This window comes from Heterodontus francisci, chromosome 18 (assembly GCF_036365525.1).
Source record: "Heterodontus francisci isolate sHetFra1 chromosome 18, sHetFra1.hap1, whole genome shotgun sequence".
Taxonomy (NCBI): Eukaryota; Metazoa; Chordata; class Chondrichthyes; order Heterodontiformes; family Heterodontidae; genus Heterodontus; species Heterodontus francisci.
The window spans coordinates 53691945-53706688 of NC_090388.1; the positions used below are offsets into that span (position 1 = coordinate 53691945).

At 40.6% G+C, this 14744-nt stretch overlaps 1 protein-coding gene across 2 annotated transcripts in view; it reads right to left on the reverse strand.

The window, feature by feature from the left end:
* cacna1c (calcium channel, voltage-dependent, L type, alpha 1C subunit) overlaps window positions 1–12544 on the reverse strand; it is a 1113964-nt gene extending 1101420 nt beyond the window's left edge. Inside the window, exons 1-3 of one of the 2 annotated variants that reach the window (XM_068050762.1) lie at window positions 12110–12544; window positions 10996–11320; window positions 9536–9641 (exon numbers count right to left, since the gene is read on the reverse strand). In XM_068050762.1, the coding sequence (XP_067906863.1) occupies window positions 9536–9641; window positions 10996–11320; window positions 12110–12158 (480 nt within the window). In that variant the 5' untranslated portion in view covers window positions 12159–12544. Of the gene's footprint in view, window positions 1–9535; window positions 9662–10995; window positions 11321–12109 lie in introns of those variants that run through there. The other variant, XM_068050758.1, reaches the window with a different exon arrangement.
* Window positions 12545–14744: the final 2200 nt, after the last annotated feature.

Consider the following 14744-nt stretch of genomic DNA (forward strand, 5'->3'; position numbering starts at 1 on the left):
TGCTCAACAGCTGTTTACAGATCAGAAAATGATTGTAAATGCCTGTCTACAGATCAGAAAGAAAACAGAAAACAATTAACTTTTAAAACTCTGAAATGTGCTCGATGCTCTCAAAAATTCTATGCAGGTAAATAAAAGGACCAAATTACACACCAAATGCCTACCACATAATACAGTATAATTAATCTTTTCCCGACAACAGTGACCACACTTTAAAAGTACTTTATTGGCTGTGCAATAATTTTGGCTGTCCTATAATTGTTAAAAGGAGTTTCCACATATTCATGAAGTAAAATTGTTCTGTGCATTGAAACTAGTGCACAAAGTGTTCATTAAGGTTTACCCATTTTATGCGTTAGTTTATAAAAAGGAGCAATTGCTAACTTTTGCCCACAGTCCTAAAATAGCTCTTAGGTGTAAACTGATGCAATGCTTTGAGCCTGTTAGTTTTCTTTGTTAAGGAACAATTGAAGAGTTCCTTCCTAAACTTTTATGACTTGACATTTAACATCAAAGGAACATATTATGTCTGTTAATAGAATTTCCTTGAACAACAGAAGGAATGGGAAGCTCTGGAATGCACTGGAAGCAGGCAAAACTAGCATCAACATAGTGGGGATGCAGTTACAAAATGAATAGAGCAGCAAGAAGATTTCAGAAAATCTCAGATTGTCCTGATGGTAAAAGTACTCCACAAGCTGCAAGCACTTACACAGAAGCCAAACATGCACAAAAAGTAATCAAAAAGGCTACTGGAATGGCCTCATCTCAAGCTGGTTGTAATACAAAGGGGAGCAAATTATGCTTCAGTAGTATAGTGTCTTGGTTAGATCCCATCTGAGTACTGCATTTAGTTTTGGCACCACAGTTTAGAAAAGGTATAGTGGCCTTGCAGGGAATACAACATTTAGTGCAGATTTGCTGTCCATCAGGTTTCAAACATTAATTTGTGCCACACTTCAAAAATATTGAAAAAGGCAGTTATTTTACACAGAAGTCACAATGTATGTAACCTCTAAATGACTTTAATAATCATAATTGAAGAGTTCAAGAGAGCCAAGTTGTAATATGCAGCCTAATGAGCAACCTCACCCACATTTACCATAACAGCAGATTAATATGTCCTATACTATCTAGTACAACATGGTCCTTATAAGCCATGCCCAATGCCACAAGATTTATTGTAAAAACAACACATCCCGTGTGTATTTCCTAACTGTCACATTTCACCTTTCCCATCTATCAGGTTTATGTTACATTTCCAGTGTCATTCAAACTGCTGAAGCACATTTCAAAAAAAGCAAGTGCAAGAGAGAGATGGGATGCAAGAGAGTGAGGGAGTTGATGTGGGGGAAGGAGAGGCAGAGAGAGAGAGAGGGAGGGTGGGAGAGAGAGTAAAAACGTGAGCACATTATGGAGCGGGTACAAAACCTAGTATGCAAAGGATGGTGGGTGGGGGGGGGGGGGGGTGCAGGGAGGGAGAGAGAGAGCGAGAGCGAGAGAAGAAAAAGCAATGGGATCGGAAAGAGAATTTATAAAACGACCATAACAAAAAGCTAGATAGAGAAGTTTACAAGATTTTTCAATATATAGATAAATGTGAATCTATTATATATTCATTTCAGTACATGGGGCATTACATTGAATGCTCATAAGTATCTGCAGGACCTGTTACTCCTCTTAGTGGCGTTGTGATAGGCCTTTTTAATGTTAAAAGACATTGTATTGTGTGACACAAAGCTGCTATTATATGGTAGGGATAAATTCTTCTCCTTTGGTGTTCTGCCTTTCACCAGGTCCTTGCCCCATTCATGGGGTAAATTACCCATGATTAAAAAAGTTTGCCACTGGCTTCCCACAAACCACTCAAAATGCTTCCTGAATTTATTTTTATATCATATTTCCCCCCAACTGAAATTTCTAATGTCCAAAGTAAGTATTTAAATAAAGTAAATTAAAAAAAACAAATTTCATAATGACCTAATTAAGTTTACCCATTGAATTGTACTTGTACTTAATTTCTCCTTCAACGTTTTCAGCTTCTCCCAAAAACCTGGGCTTTGATTTGAGCTCTGGTGCCAGCTTAACTTGGATCATACAGTCTCATCATGAACAGGGTACTCAATTTCCTAGAATCCATCAGATAGCTCGATAGCTGAACATTTTGTTTTAGCTTCCAGTAGTTTGTGCTCAATTACTTTTCAAAGCAATTTGATTAAAACCTAAAGAACAAATTTCAAAAACATTGGCCGGGATTTTTCCCTCGGCTGACAGGAGACGTCCACCAACTGAAAAGTTGGTGGCGACCCCACCTCCGCCTGGCCTGCGGGAGCGGTGGCCACTGCTGGGACTGCAACCCAGACACTGCAAAGATGATGTCAGGCAGCCCGGAATGTAAGTAAGTTTTTGGGGCCTTGCTGGGGGTGATCGGTCGGGCCCTGGCGAGGCAAGGATGGTTGAATGGGGGGACTGGGGAGGGGGGTGCGTATTGGGGGAAGTTGGGGCAGCCCTTCATCGGGCACAGGGTGCATGACGAGGGTCCCCCCTCCAGGCTGTCAGAGAGCTGTCTGCTTTTGTCAGGAGGCATATCTTGCACCGTGGCAGTGGGCGGTGGCCACTAAAGGGCCTTGATTGGCCTGGGGCAGGCGGGCTGTTTTTTGTTGCCACCGCCCTAGGTAAAGTGGTGGCAGAGGCAGGAGCGGGTTGGGAAGAGCACCCGAGCCTCCTGCTTCATTTTATGCCCCCCACCACCTTCCCGCTCTTTGTGGGGGGGGGGGGGGGGCAGGCGGGCCTAAAATTCCGATTCCGGCCATTATGTTGGTAAGTTTATATTGAAAGTCTTTTAAAAAGTAAAAACTTTTACAAGGATGGTACCAGAACTGAGAGATTATACCTATCAGGAAAGATTGAACAGACTGGGGCTCTTTTCTCTAGAAGACTGAATGGTGACCATAGGATCTTGGAGATCATAGGCAATAGGAGCAAGAGTAGGTCACTCTGTCCATCAAGCCTGCTTCGCCATTCAAATAGATCATGGCTGATCATCTATCTCTAGGCCTTTTTTCCCCACTATCCCCATATCCCTTGATGTCGTTAATATTCAGCAATCTATTGATTTCTGTCTTGAACATGCTCAATGATGGAGCTTCCACAGCCCTCTGGGATAGAGAATTCCACAGATTCACCACCCTCTGAGTAAAGAAATGTCTCCTCATCTCAGTCTCAGAATAAGGGGTAGGCCATTTAAGACTATGTCTCCTTGTTCTAGACTCACCAGCCAGAAGAAACATCCTATCCACATCTACCTATTCAAACCTTGTAAGAATTTTCTAAGTTTCAATGAGGTCACCCCTCATTCTTTGAAGCTCCAGAGAATACAGGCCCAGTTTCTGCAATCTCTCCTCATAAGACATCCCGCTATCCCAGGGATCAGTCTAGTGAACCTCTGTTGCACTCCCTCTAAGGCAAGTATATCCTTCCTTAGATAATGAGACCAAAACTGTACACAATACTTCATATACAGTCTCACCAAGGCTGTATGCAATTGAGGCAATACATCTTTACTCCTGTACTCAAATCATCTTGCAATGAAGGCCAGCATACATTTGCCTTCTTAATTGCTTGCTTCACCTGCATACTAGCTTTTAGTTGAGTCATGAACAAGCACACCCAGGTCTCTTTGGACATCAACACTTCCCAACCTCTCACCATTTAAGAAATACTCTGCCCTTCTGTTTTTTCTACCAAAATTGATCACTTCATACTTATTCATATTATATTCCATCTGCCATGTTCTTGCCCAGTCACTGAGCCTGTCCAAATCACCTTGAAGCCTCCTTGCATCCTCCTCATGACTTACATTCCCTCCTGGTTTTGTGTCATCCACAAATTTGGTAATATTACAATTGGTCCCCTTATCCAAAATCAGTTACAGTTACATAGATTGTGAACAGCTTTGGCCCAAGCACTGATCCTTGCGGTACCCCATTAGCAACAGCCTGCCATCCTGAGAATGACCCATTTATTTCTACTCTCTGCTTTCTGCCTGTTGACCAATTCTCAATCCATTGCAGTATATTACCCCAAGTCCCATAGGCTCTAATTTTGTTTACTAACTTCGTGTGCGGGATCTTATCAAAATCCTTCTGAAAATCCAAATATACCACATCCACTGGTTCGCCTTTTATCTATGCTACAAATAACATCTTCAAACAAAAAAAAACTCCAACAGGTTTGTCAAACATGATTTCCCTTTCACAAATCCATGTTGACTCTGCACAATCATATCATTATTTTCCAGTGTCTAGATATCTAACAGGTCTGTAGCTATCCATTTTCTCTCTTGCTCCCATCTTTAATAGTCGGGTTAAATTTGCTACTTTCCAGTCTGCAGGATCTTTCAGGATCTATAGAGTTTTGAAAGATAATCACCAATGCTATCTCTATAGCCACCTCCTTCAATACTCTGGGATGTAGCTCATCTGGTCCAGGGGATTTATCAACTTTCAATCCAATTAATTTTTCAAGTACTACCTCTTTATTGATACTAATTTCTTTCAATTCCTCATTTTTACAATTCCCTTGGTTCCCTAGTATTTCTGGGAGATTTTCTGTGGATTCCTCTGTGAAGACACACAAAGGAATGGTTTAGTCTCTCCGCCATTTCCTCATTCTCCACCACAAACTTTCCTGTCTCTGCCTGCAATGGACCCACAAAAGTCCTTGCTAATCATTTCCTTTTCACATACCAAAAGAAGCTTTTAAAGTCTGCCTTTAGGTTACTGGATAACTTGCATTCATAATCTCTTGTCCCTTTCTTTATCAGTTTCTTGGTCCTCTTTTGTTGGACTCTAAATTGCTCCCAATTCTCGGGCTTACTACTTTTTGTGGCGACCTTATAAGCCACTTCCTTTGACCTAATGCAATCCTTAACTTCTTTTCTTAGCCACAGATGATTCACATTTCCTGTTGCGTTTTTGCATCTTAGAGGAATGTACATTTGTTATAAACCATGTAATGCTTCTTTAAATACTAGCCATTGCCTGTCTACCATCAAACCTTTCAATGTATTTTCCCAATCCACCATAGCCAACTTGCCCCCATACCTTCATAGTTTCCTTTTTACAGATTTAAGACCATATGCTGGGATTTCACGTTGGGCAGATGGGAGTCGGCCACCGACTGAAAAGTCAGTGGCAAACCCGCTTCCACCTCGCCAGGGGATCAGACCCGCATTTTACAGGTCCCCAGGCTTTAACTGTTCCGAGGCGGGACTTCCAATCCGCTTGAGGGAGGAGGTCCTGCCTCACTGAGCTGCACCACCGGGAGCGGTGGCCACTGCTGGGACTGCAGCCCAGGCAAAGACATGGAGCTGGGAGTCCAGATAAGTTGTGGTTGCCTCGCTGGGGCCAGACTGATTACCCCCAGCGAGGCAAGGGTGGTTGGATTGGAGGGGGTGTGGGGGAAAGGGGGTGGGAAAAAGGGGAGGCGTGCCTCCATTGGGAACCCTGTGCCCGATGAACAGCGCCCACCCCCGGGGCGATCGGCAGCTGCCTGGTATTTCCAGGCGGCTTTTCTGGGTCCTCAGCTGCCTGCTTGTCATGCGTAAAATCCGCAAGGAGGTGGGTGAAGGCCCTTAAGTGGCATTAAGTAACCACTTAAGGGCCTTGATTGGCCTGGGGCGGGCAGCCCGTCTTTTGCCCCCGCCGCCCTACGTAAAGTGGCGGCAGAGGCAGGATCCGGTCAGCAAGGCCTCCCGGAACCTCCCACACCATTTAATGCCATCTCCCCCCGCCCCCCTCACTGGGGTGGTATTAAATTCCAGTCCGAGTCTCAGAATTAATGATAGCTCTTTCAAACTTAATGTTGAACTCTATCATATTATGGTCACTATTTCCTAATGGCTCCGTTACAGCAAGGTTATTAATTAGCCCTTTCACATCATACTAAATCTAAAATAGCCTGATCCCTAGTTGGTTCTTCAACATACTGCTCCAGAAACCCATCTTATACACACTCCAGGAATTCATCCTCCACAGCATTAGTGCTAATAAGGTTTACCCAATCTATACGTAAATTGAAGTTGCCCATTATTACTGTATTGCCCGTGCTACATGCAGCTCTAATTTCCTGATTTATACCATGCCCAACATTACCACTACAGTTTGGTGGCCCGTTAACAACTCCCACCAATGTTCATTGCCCCTTACTGTTTTAGCTCCACCCAGACTGATTCTACAATTTGCTCCTTCGATCGAAGATCCTCTCTCACTAATGTACTGATCTCATCCCTTATTAACAGCTCTACTCCACCACCTTTTCCCCTCCGCCCATCTCTCCTAAATGACAAATATCCCTGAATATTCAGTTCCCAGTCTTGGTCACCCTGTAACCACATTTTCATAATGGCAATTAAATCATACCCATTTACCTCTACTTGTGCTTTCTATCTTGTTGCGAATGCTGCATGCATTCAGATAGAGTGCCCTAAACTTTGTTCCTCATTCCAATCCTATTTGATGTTTGCCGTTGTCTCATCTGCCTTCTAATTTTGCTTACTACTTCTCTACTTCCTGTTACCAGTTTTGCTTCCCTCCAATCTGAGCTCCCTCTTAGACATGTATCGGGGGTAGGGAACCTAAGATTATGAAACGGTTGCTATCGCAGATATAGAGTTTCACCTTGTGGGGGTGACCAAAACTAGGGGCCATAAATATAAGATAGTCATGAGTAAAACCAATAGGGAATTCAGGAAAAAATTCTTCACTCTTAGAGTGGCAAAAATCTGGAACGCGCTACCACAAGTAGTTGGGCAAATAGCATAAATGCATTTAAGGGGAAGCAAGATAAGCACATGAGGGAGAAGGGAATATATTATACTGAATGGCTTAGATAAAGAGGGGTGTGAGGAGGCTCTTATGGAGCATGAACCTGTAGCATCAAATAGAATGTACAACACAGAAGCTGGCTAGGTAAATCGAGGCACTGGGCGTATTTTTTTTTTTTAGAAAGACAGTATGTGGGAGAATACAAGAGAGCACGCAATGGAGAGCAAGAGTGTGTGTTCGCACCACAAAACAAGAATAAGACAGCTTAACAGTTTCCTGGGAGGCCGCGGCGTAGTGGTAATGTCACTGGACTAGTAATCCCAGAGCCCCAGGTTAATGCCACGGCAGATGGTGAAATTTGAATTCAGTTAATAAATCTGGAATTTAAAAAGCTAGTCTAATGGTGACCATGAAAACATTGTCAATTGTTGTAAAAGGCCATCTGGTTCACGAATGTCTTTTAGGAAAGGAAATCTGTCATCTTAACCTGGTCTGGCCTACATGTGACTCCAAACCCACAGCAATGTGGTTGACTCTTAAAAAAATATGCCCTCTGAAATGGCCTAGCAAGCCATTCAGTTTGAATAGGGATGGGCAATTAATGCTGGCCTAACCAGCAACGCCCGCATCCCATGAACGAATAAAAAAAGTCAGTGAGCCCGAAGATCCAATAACCTCACGTGTAAGAACTGGAAAATTTGCCACAAGCAATCCATGTGAGACATACACCTTACATTCCCAGCTCCCAGTTATGCTAAATTTCAGGTTTTCATGGTTATGCCTCACCCCAGGTTTCCCCTCCATCAAGATGCCAGATCAAAGAATTTCCACGCTAACAAAAGGACTGGATCTCTCTCACCACAGGTCTGCCAAATCCTAGGCCTATTCTCCAGTCAAATCAGAAGGCTAGAACCATTTCACAGTGCTACCAAAATGGATGATCGTCACGTATGCCAACTAACTTGCAATTTCCTTTCCAGTACTGCCAAGCACTAATGCCTCAAAAATCCCAAAACTTGCTCACCAGCAGAAACGTAGCAGTGTGGGTACTGGTGACTCTTGTTCCAGACCCCCTTGGAGTATTTGGGGTCAGAGAGAGGTCAGCTCATTTGAATAGTAGTAGCAGGCACTCATACCACGTACTTCCTTCTGGCAACTGAAAATGGGCAATATTGCCATGCTGGTGTCACCCATTAAAATATCCTCTCGGTAGCTTTGCTCAACTCTAATAAATGCTACTTTTGTCTTAAAAAATGATAATTTGTATGGCAAACTAGAATCCATTATTAATTGTGCATTCATGAAAAACATATATGAAATCCTTTAGGTTTATAATATGCTACAAAACCAAAAGCTATATTTGGAATACAGAAATTGCTAAGGCAGAAAGCAGTGGTTCCAGATTCAGTGGATAAATCACTGAAGCTTTTGTTCATGTGAACTATGACATCAACTGAAGCACAAAATTAAATTACCTACAATTAACTGGTTGAACAATATCATTTCTAGTATGTTATAGATATTGATATATACTAACATATTTTACATTCTACAGACCAGTGGTGTTCTTATGGTTGTGTGACACTGCCACTTAACGTTTGATCAGTTGATTAATTCAAACAATGGATCACAGCAATCTTTAATGTCCAAAATATGTTAAGGATTTTCTGCAGATGGTTGTCTGACAATGCTACAATCCTGTATATTTCTTAAGATTTTAAAAAGAGACCTACAGCTAGGTATAAAATTATGCTCCATAACATGCAAACAGTTCTGACGGTAAATATTTTATTCAACTTCAGTTTAAAATAATGTAAACAACTATCAAGACGTACAACTGTTATAAGATTATACAATTAAAATGGTTCTGTTGATATAAGGTAAGCCACTAGTTTATAGACATAGTATATATGCCTTCTTTGGAAAGATTTAGAAATATTGATTAAGAAATTGGTAGGTAATATTCACCATTGTATCTATGTTTGAAACAATGTAACTATGTATCAAGATTGCTTTCAGATTTCCTCAATTAATTTTCAGATCAATGGTAGTATTCTAGGACATTTTCCAAACAAAAACGTTGTCAAGTACACCTTCAATAAATCTGCCTTCACAATCTCTAACATTCCCCCAAACGTATAGAGCCGATAGCAATTAGACACGATTAAACAGACCGCCATTTTACGGAGCACTAACAAGCTCATAAACATCATCTTCAATCGGATTATGGTGATCGGATTACAGCAGAAGCAATTTGTTAGTATTGCCTATACATCATTTATGAATAGTTCAGATAAAACGGAATTTCCAAACGTACGACAGTGGTAAATGATCGTCATTATAGACACAAAAAACAATTTTCACAGTAGATATAAAGTCACGCGTCTAATTCCGTTTTTAATCACCGCTGTAGGTAAATGTAAGCCAGCTGGGAACATTTTTTTCAAACTAGAAGTCAAACCACTGTTGGTCAACACTGGGGTCAGTCAAATTCAACACCACCAACCAAGCCCAACAGAAATCATTTGCGTTTACTACGAAGCACTAGAAGGAAAAAAACTACCAAGCTTTCAATATAGCAAGAAAGCATTACATAGCCAATGACAGCCGCTTACAATAGATTCACACAAAAAGCCACACACTTCCTGATTTCAAAATATATTGCAGAGCACACCAGTCAAATAACGATGGAAGCACTTTGAACTTACCAGATTGGAATTGGTTGCATTCGAGTCGTCTTCTGGGAAAGGTATGTAGACAGCTAAGGCCACACAATTGGCGAAAATAGTTAGGAGAATAATTATTTCGAATGGCCTGAGAGTAAGAGTTAAAGAGCCTTTGCAATCAGAATAAAATCACACCCTGAAAGCAAAGATTTACACTTTATTTGTCTAAAATTACACATATGTTGCAGGAAGTGTGTTCTGGAATTAGCCAGGAACGCCGCAAACAAATGAGAAAGACAGGACTGCGTCGCGTGTCGGGAAGAAACCTGCGATTTTATTCAGAAGTAAATAAAAAAATGATCCCTACAAGATGTGCAGGATCTATCTCTGTACCTGGTGAAAATTCTATAAATGCGTCAATATCTTCAGAAAGACAATTGTTATTCGTGTATACTTCTGGAAAAAGTTAAAATATGCAAAAATTTCATTATTAGAACACCCCAAGAATGTACGTACATGGATATGCCCTGCAGGGTCCATTCCTAACTATCAAATCATAACCAGTAAAACTCCTGCAATGACTTCTCTTGCATCTTTACCTCTGGAATTCCCCAAGGATCTAGTTCTCATCTACATCCTACCCCTCAGCCATGACATCCAAAAACACAAAAAAAAATTCTGCACGTATGCTGAGAATATCCAGCTCAACCTCACCACAGCTCTTAACCCATCCATTGCCTCTAATTTGTCTTGCTGCTTGTCCAATCTCCAGCACTGAATAAGAATTTCCTCCAATTAATTAATGAGAAGATCGAAGCCATTGCCTCCAGTCCACACCACAGACTCCATGCCTCTCCCAGCTACTGCCAGAGGCTGAACTAGACAGTTTGTAATCTTGCCCTGAGTTGAGCTTGCAACCTCATATCCTTTCCAACACCAAGAACACTTACTTCTACCTCAATAACATCACTGGTCACCACCCCTGCATCAGCTCATCTGGTGCTGAAACTCTTATCCATGCCTTTGTTACCTATGGACTTGACTATTCCAATGCTCTCCTAGCTGGCCTCACACCCTCTGTAAACTTGAGCTCATCCAAAACTCTGCTGCTAGTATCCTAACTCCCAAGTTCCATTCATCCATTACCCTTGGGCTTACTGTCTTGCATTGGCTCCCAGTTGGTTAGTGTCTGAATTTTAAAAGTTTGATCCTTGTTTTCAAATTCCTTTTCACCTATCCTAATATTTCTTTAGTGTCCACATGTAAGGTTTTGTTTGATAACCTTCCTTAGAATGTCTTACTACGTGAAAAATGCCATACAGCTGCAAGTTGTTGGACGGTGAAGGGTTCTCTGGTCTCTTACTGCCATTGCTTGAGCATCTGTGTTTGTATATTAGCACTTGAATATGATTGTATGTATTTGCAAACCTTTATGCCTGGGAACATTTTTATAATGCTTAGCTGATTGAGATTATTTAATTATTTCCTATTTTAAAGGATATTTCCATTCGACTATATTGATACATGCTCGCCTCACAGGGTTTTTGAGAGTCAAACAGAAGAGAGCCCGTGGTGGACGTGTGGTTGCGGCGTTAGCTTGTTTTTTCTGCTTGCTGTACTGTTGCCTTTTCCTTTGGGTTGAGTTGGTTGTAGTGACCATACTGTTGCCCATCATCGCGGCGGCTTTGGCTTGTCTGGCCGCGTCGATGGCTGCCTGCCACGACAGAGCAGCCCCCGGACTTGGGATGTGCTCTGGAGCCAGACCATCCGTCCTGGCATTGGGAAGGCCATGGACAAGTACGGCCTGGCTGCTACCATAGTTGGTGCCTGGAATAAAAATTAAAAAAAAACTTGTATAATATTTTAAACATGTATACACCATAAAAGGTGACCTGCAGTATTCATTTCTGATTGATTGCTGCCAATTCCTGATAATTCTCTGATTTTCAATCAAGCGAAGTCTATCGGGATTTCGAATCAAAACAGTAAAGAATATTGCATCAATCACAGGCAAATAACTTTTCATATGTGTGAAACGATTAAGCAAAACAGAATATATTCATAATTTTTACGTTATGAGATTCAAGATTAAAAGAAAAATCTGCAACTTTTAATAATAACTTCACACATGGTGGAGCCATTTCCTTCGCAAATGATTACAGAAAAATTGAAGAAAAAACAAATCTCCGTCCATAGTTCAAGAAATAATGATTCATCCGGGCGCTCAGTTGAAAAAAATCTTGAAGCCAAATTTAGATATCGTTCGCATTGCCTTTACGACACAGTCTGTAAACATTCCCCATATATTAAATATGGTATTTAACTATAATAGAGCATGTTAAAAAATAGCGACTGGACAACTTAATCGCATGTAATTTCATGTGAAATACATGTGTAGTAGCAATTCTTCGAACGAATGTTTCACCATACATGGTTGCAGGTTAATCTTTGGAAGGGAAAAAAAGTGCAAGACGTTGCATAAAACATACTATTCTGCCAAACTGCCTGTTAAACGTTGCTATACAACCCAAACACCCACCGGTTATGTTTGAGGAAATAAGATTTATGATGCTCCTCTCGTTTTCTCTCTCTCCCTTTCCCTTTCACAGTTCTTACCTTGATGGTTTTCCTCGGGAATATACATCCTCTTGTTTTCATTCACCATTTAAATACGCCAGATTTTTGTTCCACAAACCGCGATTTATTACCTGATCCCCATTATTATTATAAAACGCAAGTAACTGATCCTCTCTACCTCCCTCTTTCTCACAGCACATCCTGACTACATCCGGGTCTTCAGCAAGAGCACATCATACACATTCCAAGCTCGCTTTCACTCTGTTCTGTGGAAATTATGGGAGGAGGGAAAATATCCAGGGCAGCTCTCTGAGGGTTAAATCCTGTCTTTCAGTAAATGAGAGGGGAATGGTAAAAGAGGAAACGATCGAACAAGACGTGGAAAATAAATGGGGAGAAGAAAACATGCAGTCTTGTAGGCCATTCCCTGCGATCACTGGAGGAGTTCTCGGAGCGCTATCTCCTGACTGTTTCCAGATGTTCTTACGTGTAAAATAAACCAAGCACAATTTTTTTCTCCAGTGCCTGGAAACAGTTTATGGAATCATGACGTAAAATAAGCAAGTGGACAATGTCTACCTAAGCCAAGAAAAGCAAAAAGCTCATGTCAATTGTTTTCTTCTTTTGCCTTAACCCTGTGTTTTTATTTAACTTGTTGATATTTTTCATCTTTATATTGCGAATTGCAAAAGCACGCAAAGATTTCTTTCTCCTTCTGTCAATTGGTTCTGAATGAAAACGTTTCCCGTGTGTACATTTTGCATTAATTCATACAGAACAAAATTTGCTGTTGACTTTTGGTTCATATAAACCACAGAATAAAATAGCGTTAAATTATGACTAAACGAATTCCAAGCATGGAGTCCAAATCTCAGAAAAGACACAGATCTGCTAATCAGAAACCACATGACTGGAAATCTCGTTACTGCTCATTAAGAACTGTGTCGTCCTGAGTGCTGAATTCAATTTAAGCAATGGTGAACTTATTACTCTCAACAAAGAAAAGTAAACCAGAAGCAACAGTGACCAGCTCCTAAGGCCCAGGAAGATGACAAACATTTTAAATAAATAAATATATCTAGAATGTTCAAATTAGTAAGAAACTCAAATATTTGGGTGGCGTCAAATAAGGTTCTGTGCATAAATTGCGCTCTTGCTAGATTGTAGCTAATTTAATTAGTCATCATCATCGGCAATCCCTCATGTAGAAAATGATTCTTCTTTGCGGATGGCTGGGTGGAAGTGAGATATCAGTGTTGGCTGTGGGTTTACAGATGGCTTATGAGACTTAGCCTTGCAGGCTCTTCCACAGTGAGGATATTGGTTGTAGGCTGATAAGAGATGGTGGTGGATTGTTGGCTCAAACAACTTTTTTTATTCGTTCATTAGAAAATGGATGTCACTGGCTAGGCCAGCACTAATTGCCCATCCCTAATTGCCTGTGAGAAGGTGGTGGTGAGCTGCCTTCTTGACCCATTGTGGTCGTTGGGGTGTAGGAACACCCACAATGCTATTTCTCTCTTTGTCTCTCTTAGTGGCTGCTTTTGTTGATGGGAAGGTCTTAACATCATTTTCAATGATTGGGCATTTGCTTCCTATGTGTTGATGTTAATAGAGCAGATCTTCATAGAGGTTTTGAGATTGTGTTTGAAATGTTTCTTTTGGCTCCCATGTGAACAGGCTTAGCTCTGGGTAGAACACCTATTTGGGCAGTCTTGAGTTTGGCATTCTGACGACATGTCCAATCCACCTCAGCTAATGTAATGTAATTAGTACTTGCACTAGAAACAGGTGGGTATGGATTTAAATCTGTTAGGTCATTTTGTGCATCTGAGTACATTTTATTTTTGCTTCACAATCATTCAGAAAGAAAGGGAATGCATTGGGATATTAGCCTTTGTAACCAAATATGCCAGATAGTAATTTTTCATTTTAGGTAGAACTTCACTTAATTGCACTCTCCGCCTCTATACACAGCAAACCCAGATTCTGCAGTTCCACCACACTGCCTGTGCTGCCATGTCCAGTTATTTATTTATACAACAGTTACTTATTTATTTCTAATGCTGGCTGAATCACCCTTAAGGTTAAATTATTTTCTTTTATTACTGTTAATTAGTTTATGCTCTTGGGTCTATTTACTTGAAGTTGATTGGTTTTTATCCATGCTATTTGTGTATTTTTAAGGTAATTAGCTTAATCAACCATAACCAACTATATATGTAAAATTAGTGTGTGGATAATAAATTAAACAAATAAAAAATAATCAAGAAGATTCCAAAAATTCAGACTTGTCCTGCTGGGTTCAAATCACGTACAAAAACAAGCTTAGTTTCTTTACATATTGAATTTTTTTTTCTGTCAACATTAATTACAGATATATTAATTACAGGAGTAAAAAGAAAAGGCACAGTTATTAATTTAAATGTGAGATGTCTAAAACAAAGTTTTGAAAATTCAATCTCCAATTTTTTTTTCAAGAACTCTTGAAAAAATAAAGAAAATCACAAATGCTGCGATGAAGAAAACACACCCTTTACTTCATCTCAAATCTAATAACGTGCACTGGGAAATTCTGCAAAATGCACATGCTAAGATGGCACAGATTGCATGATGGATAGTTCTGAAAATGGAATGCTCAGATGCCTAGATCTTTTAGGAAAATGGATACATT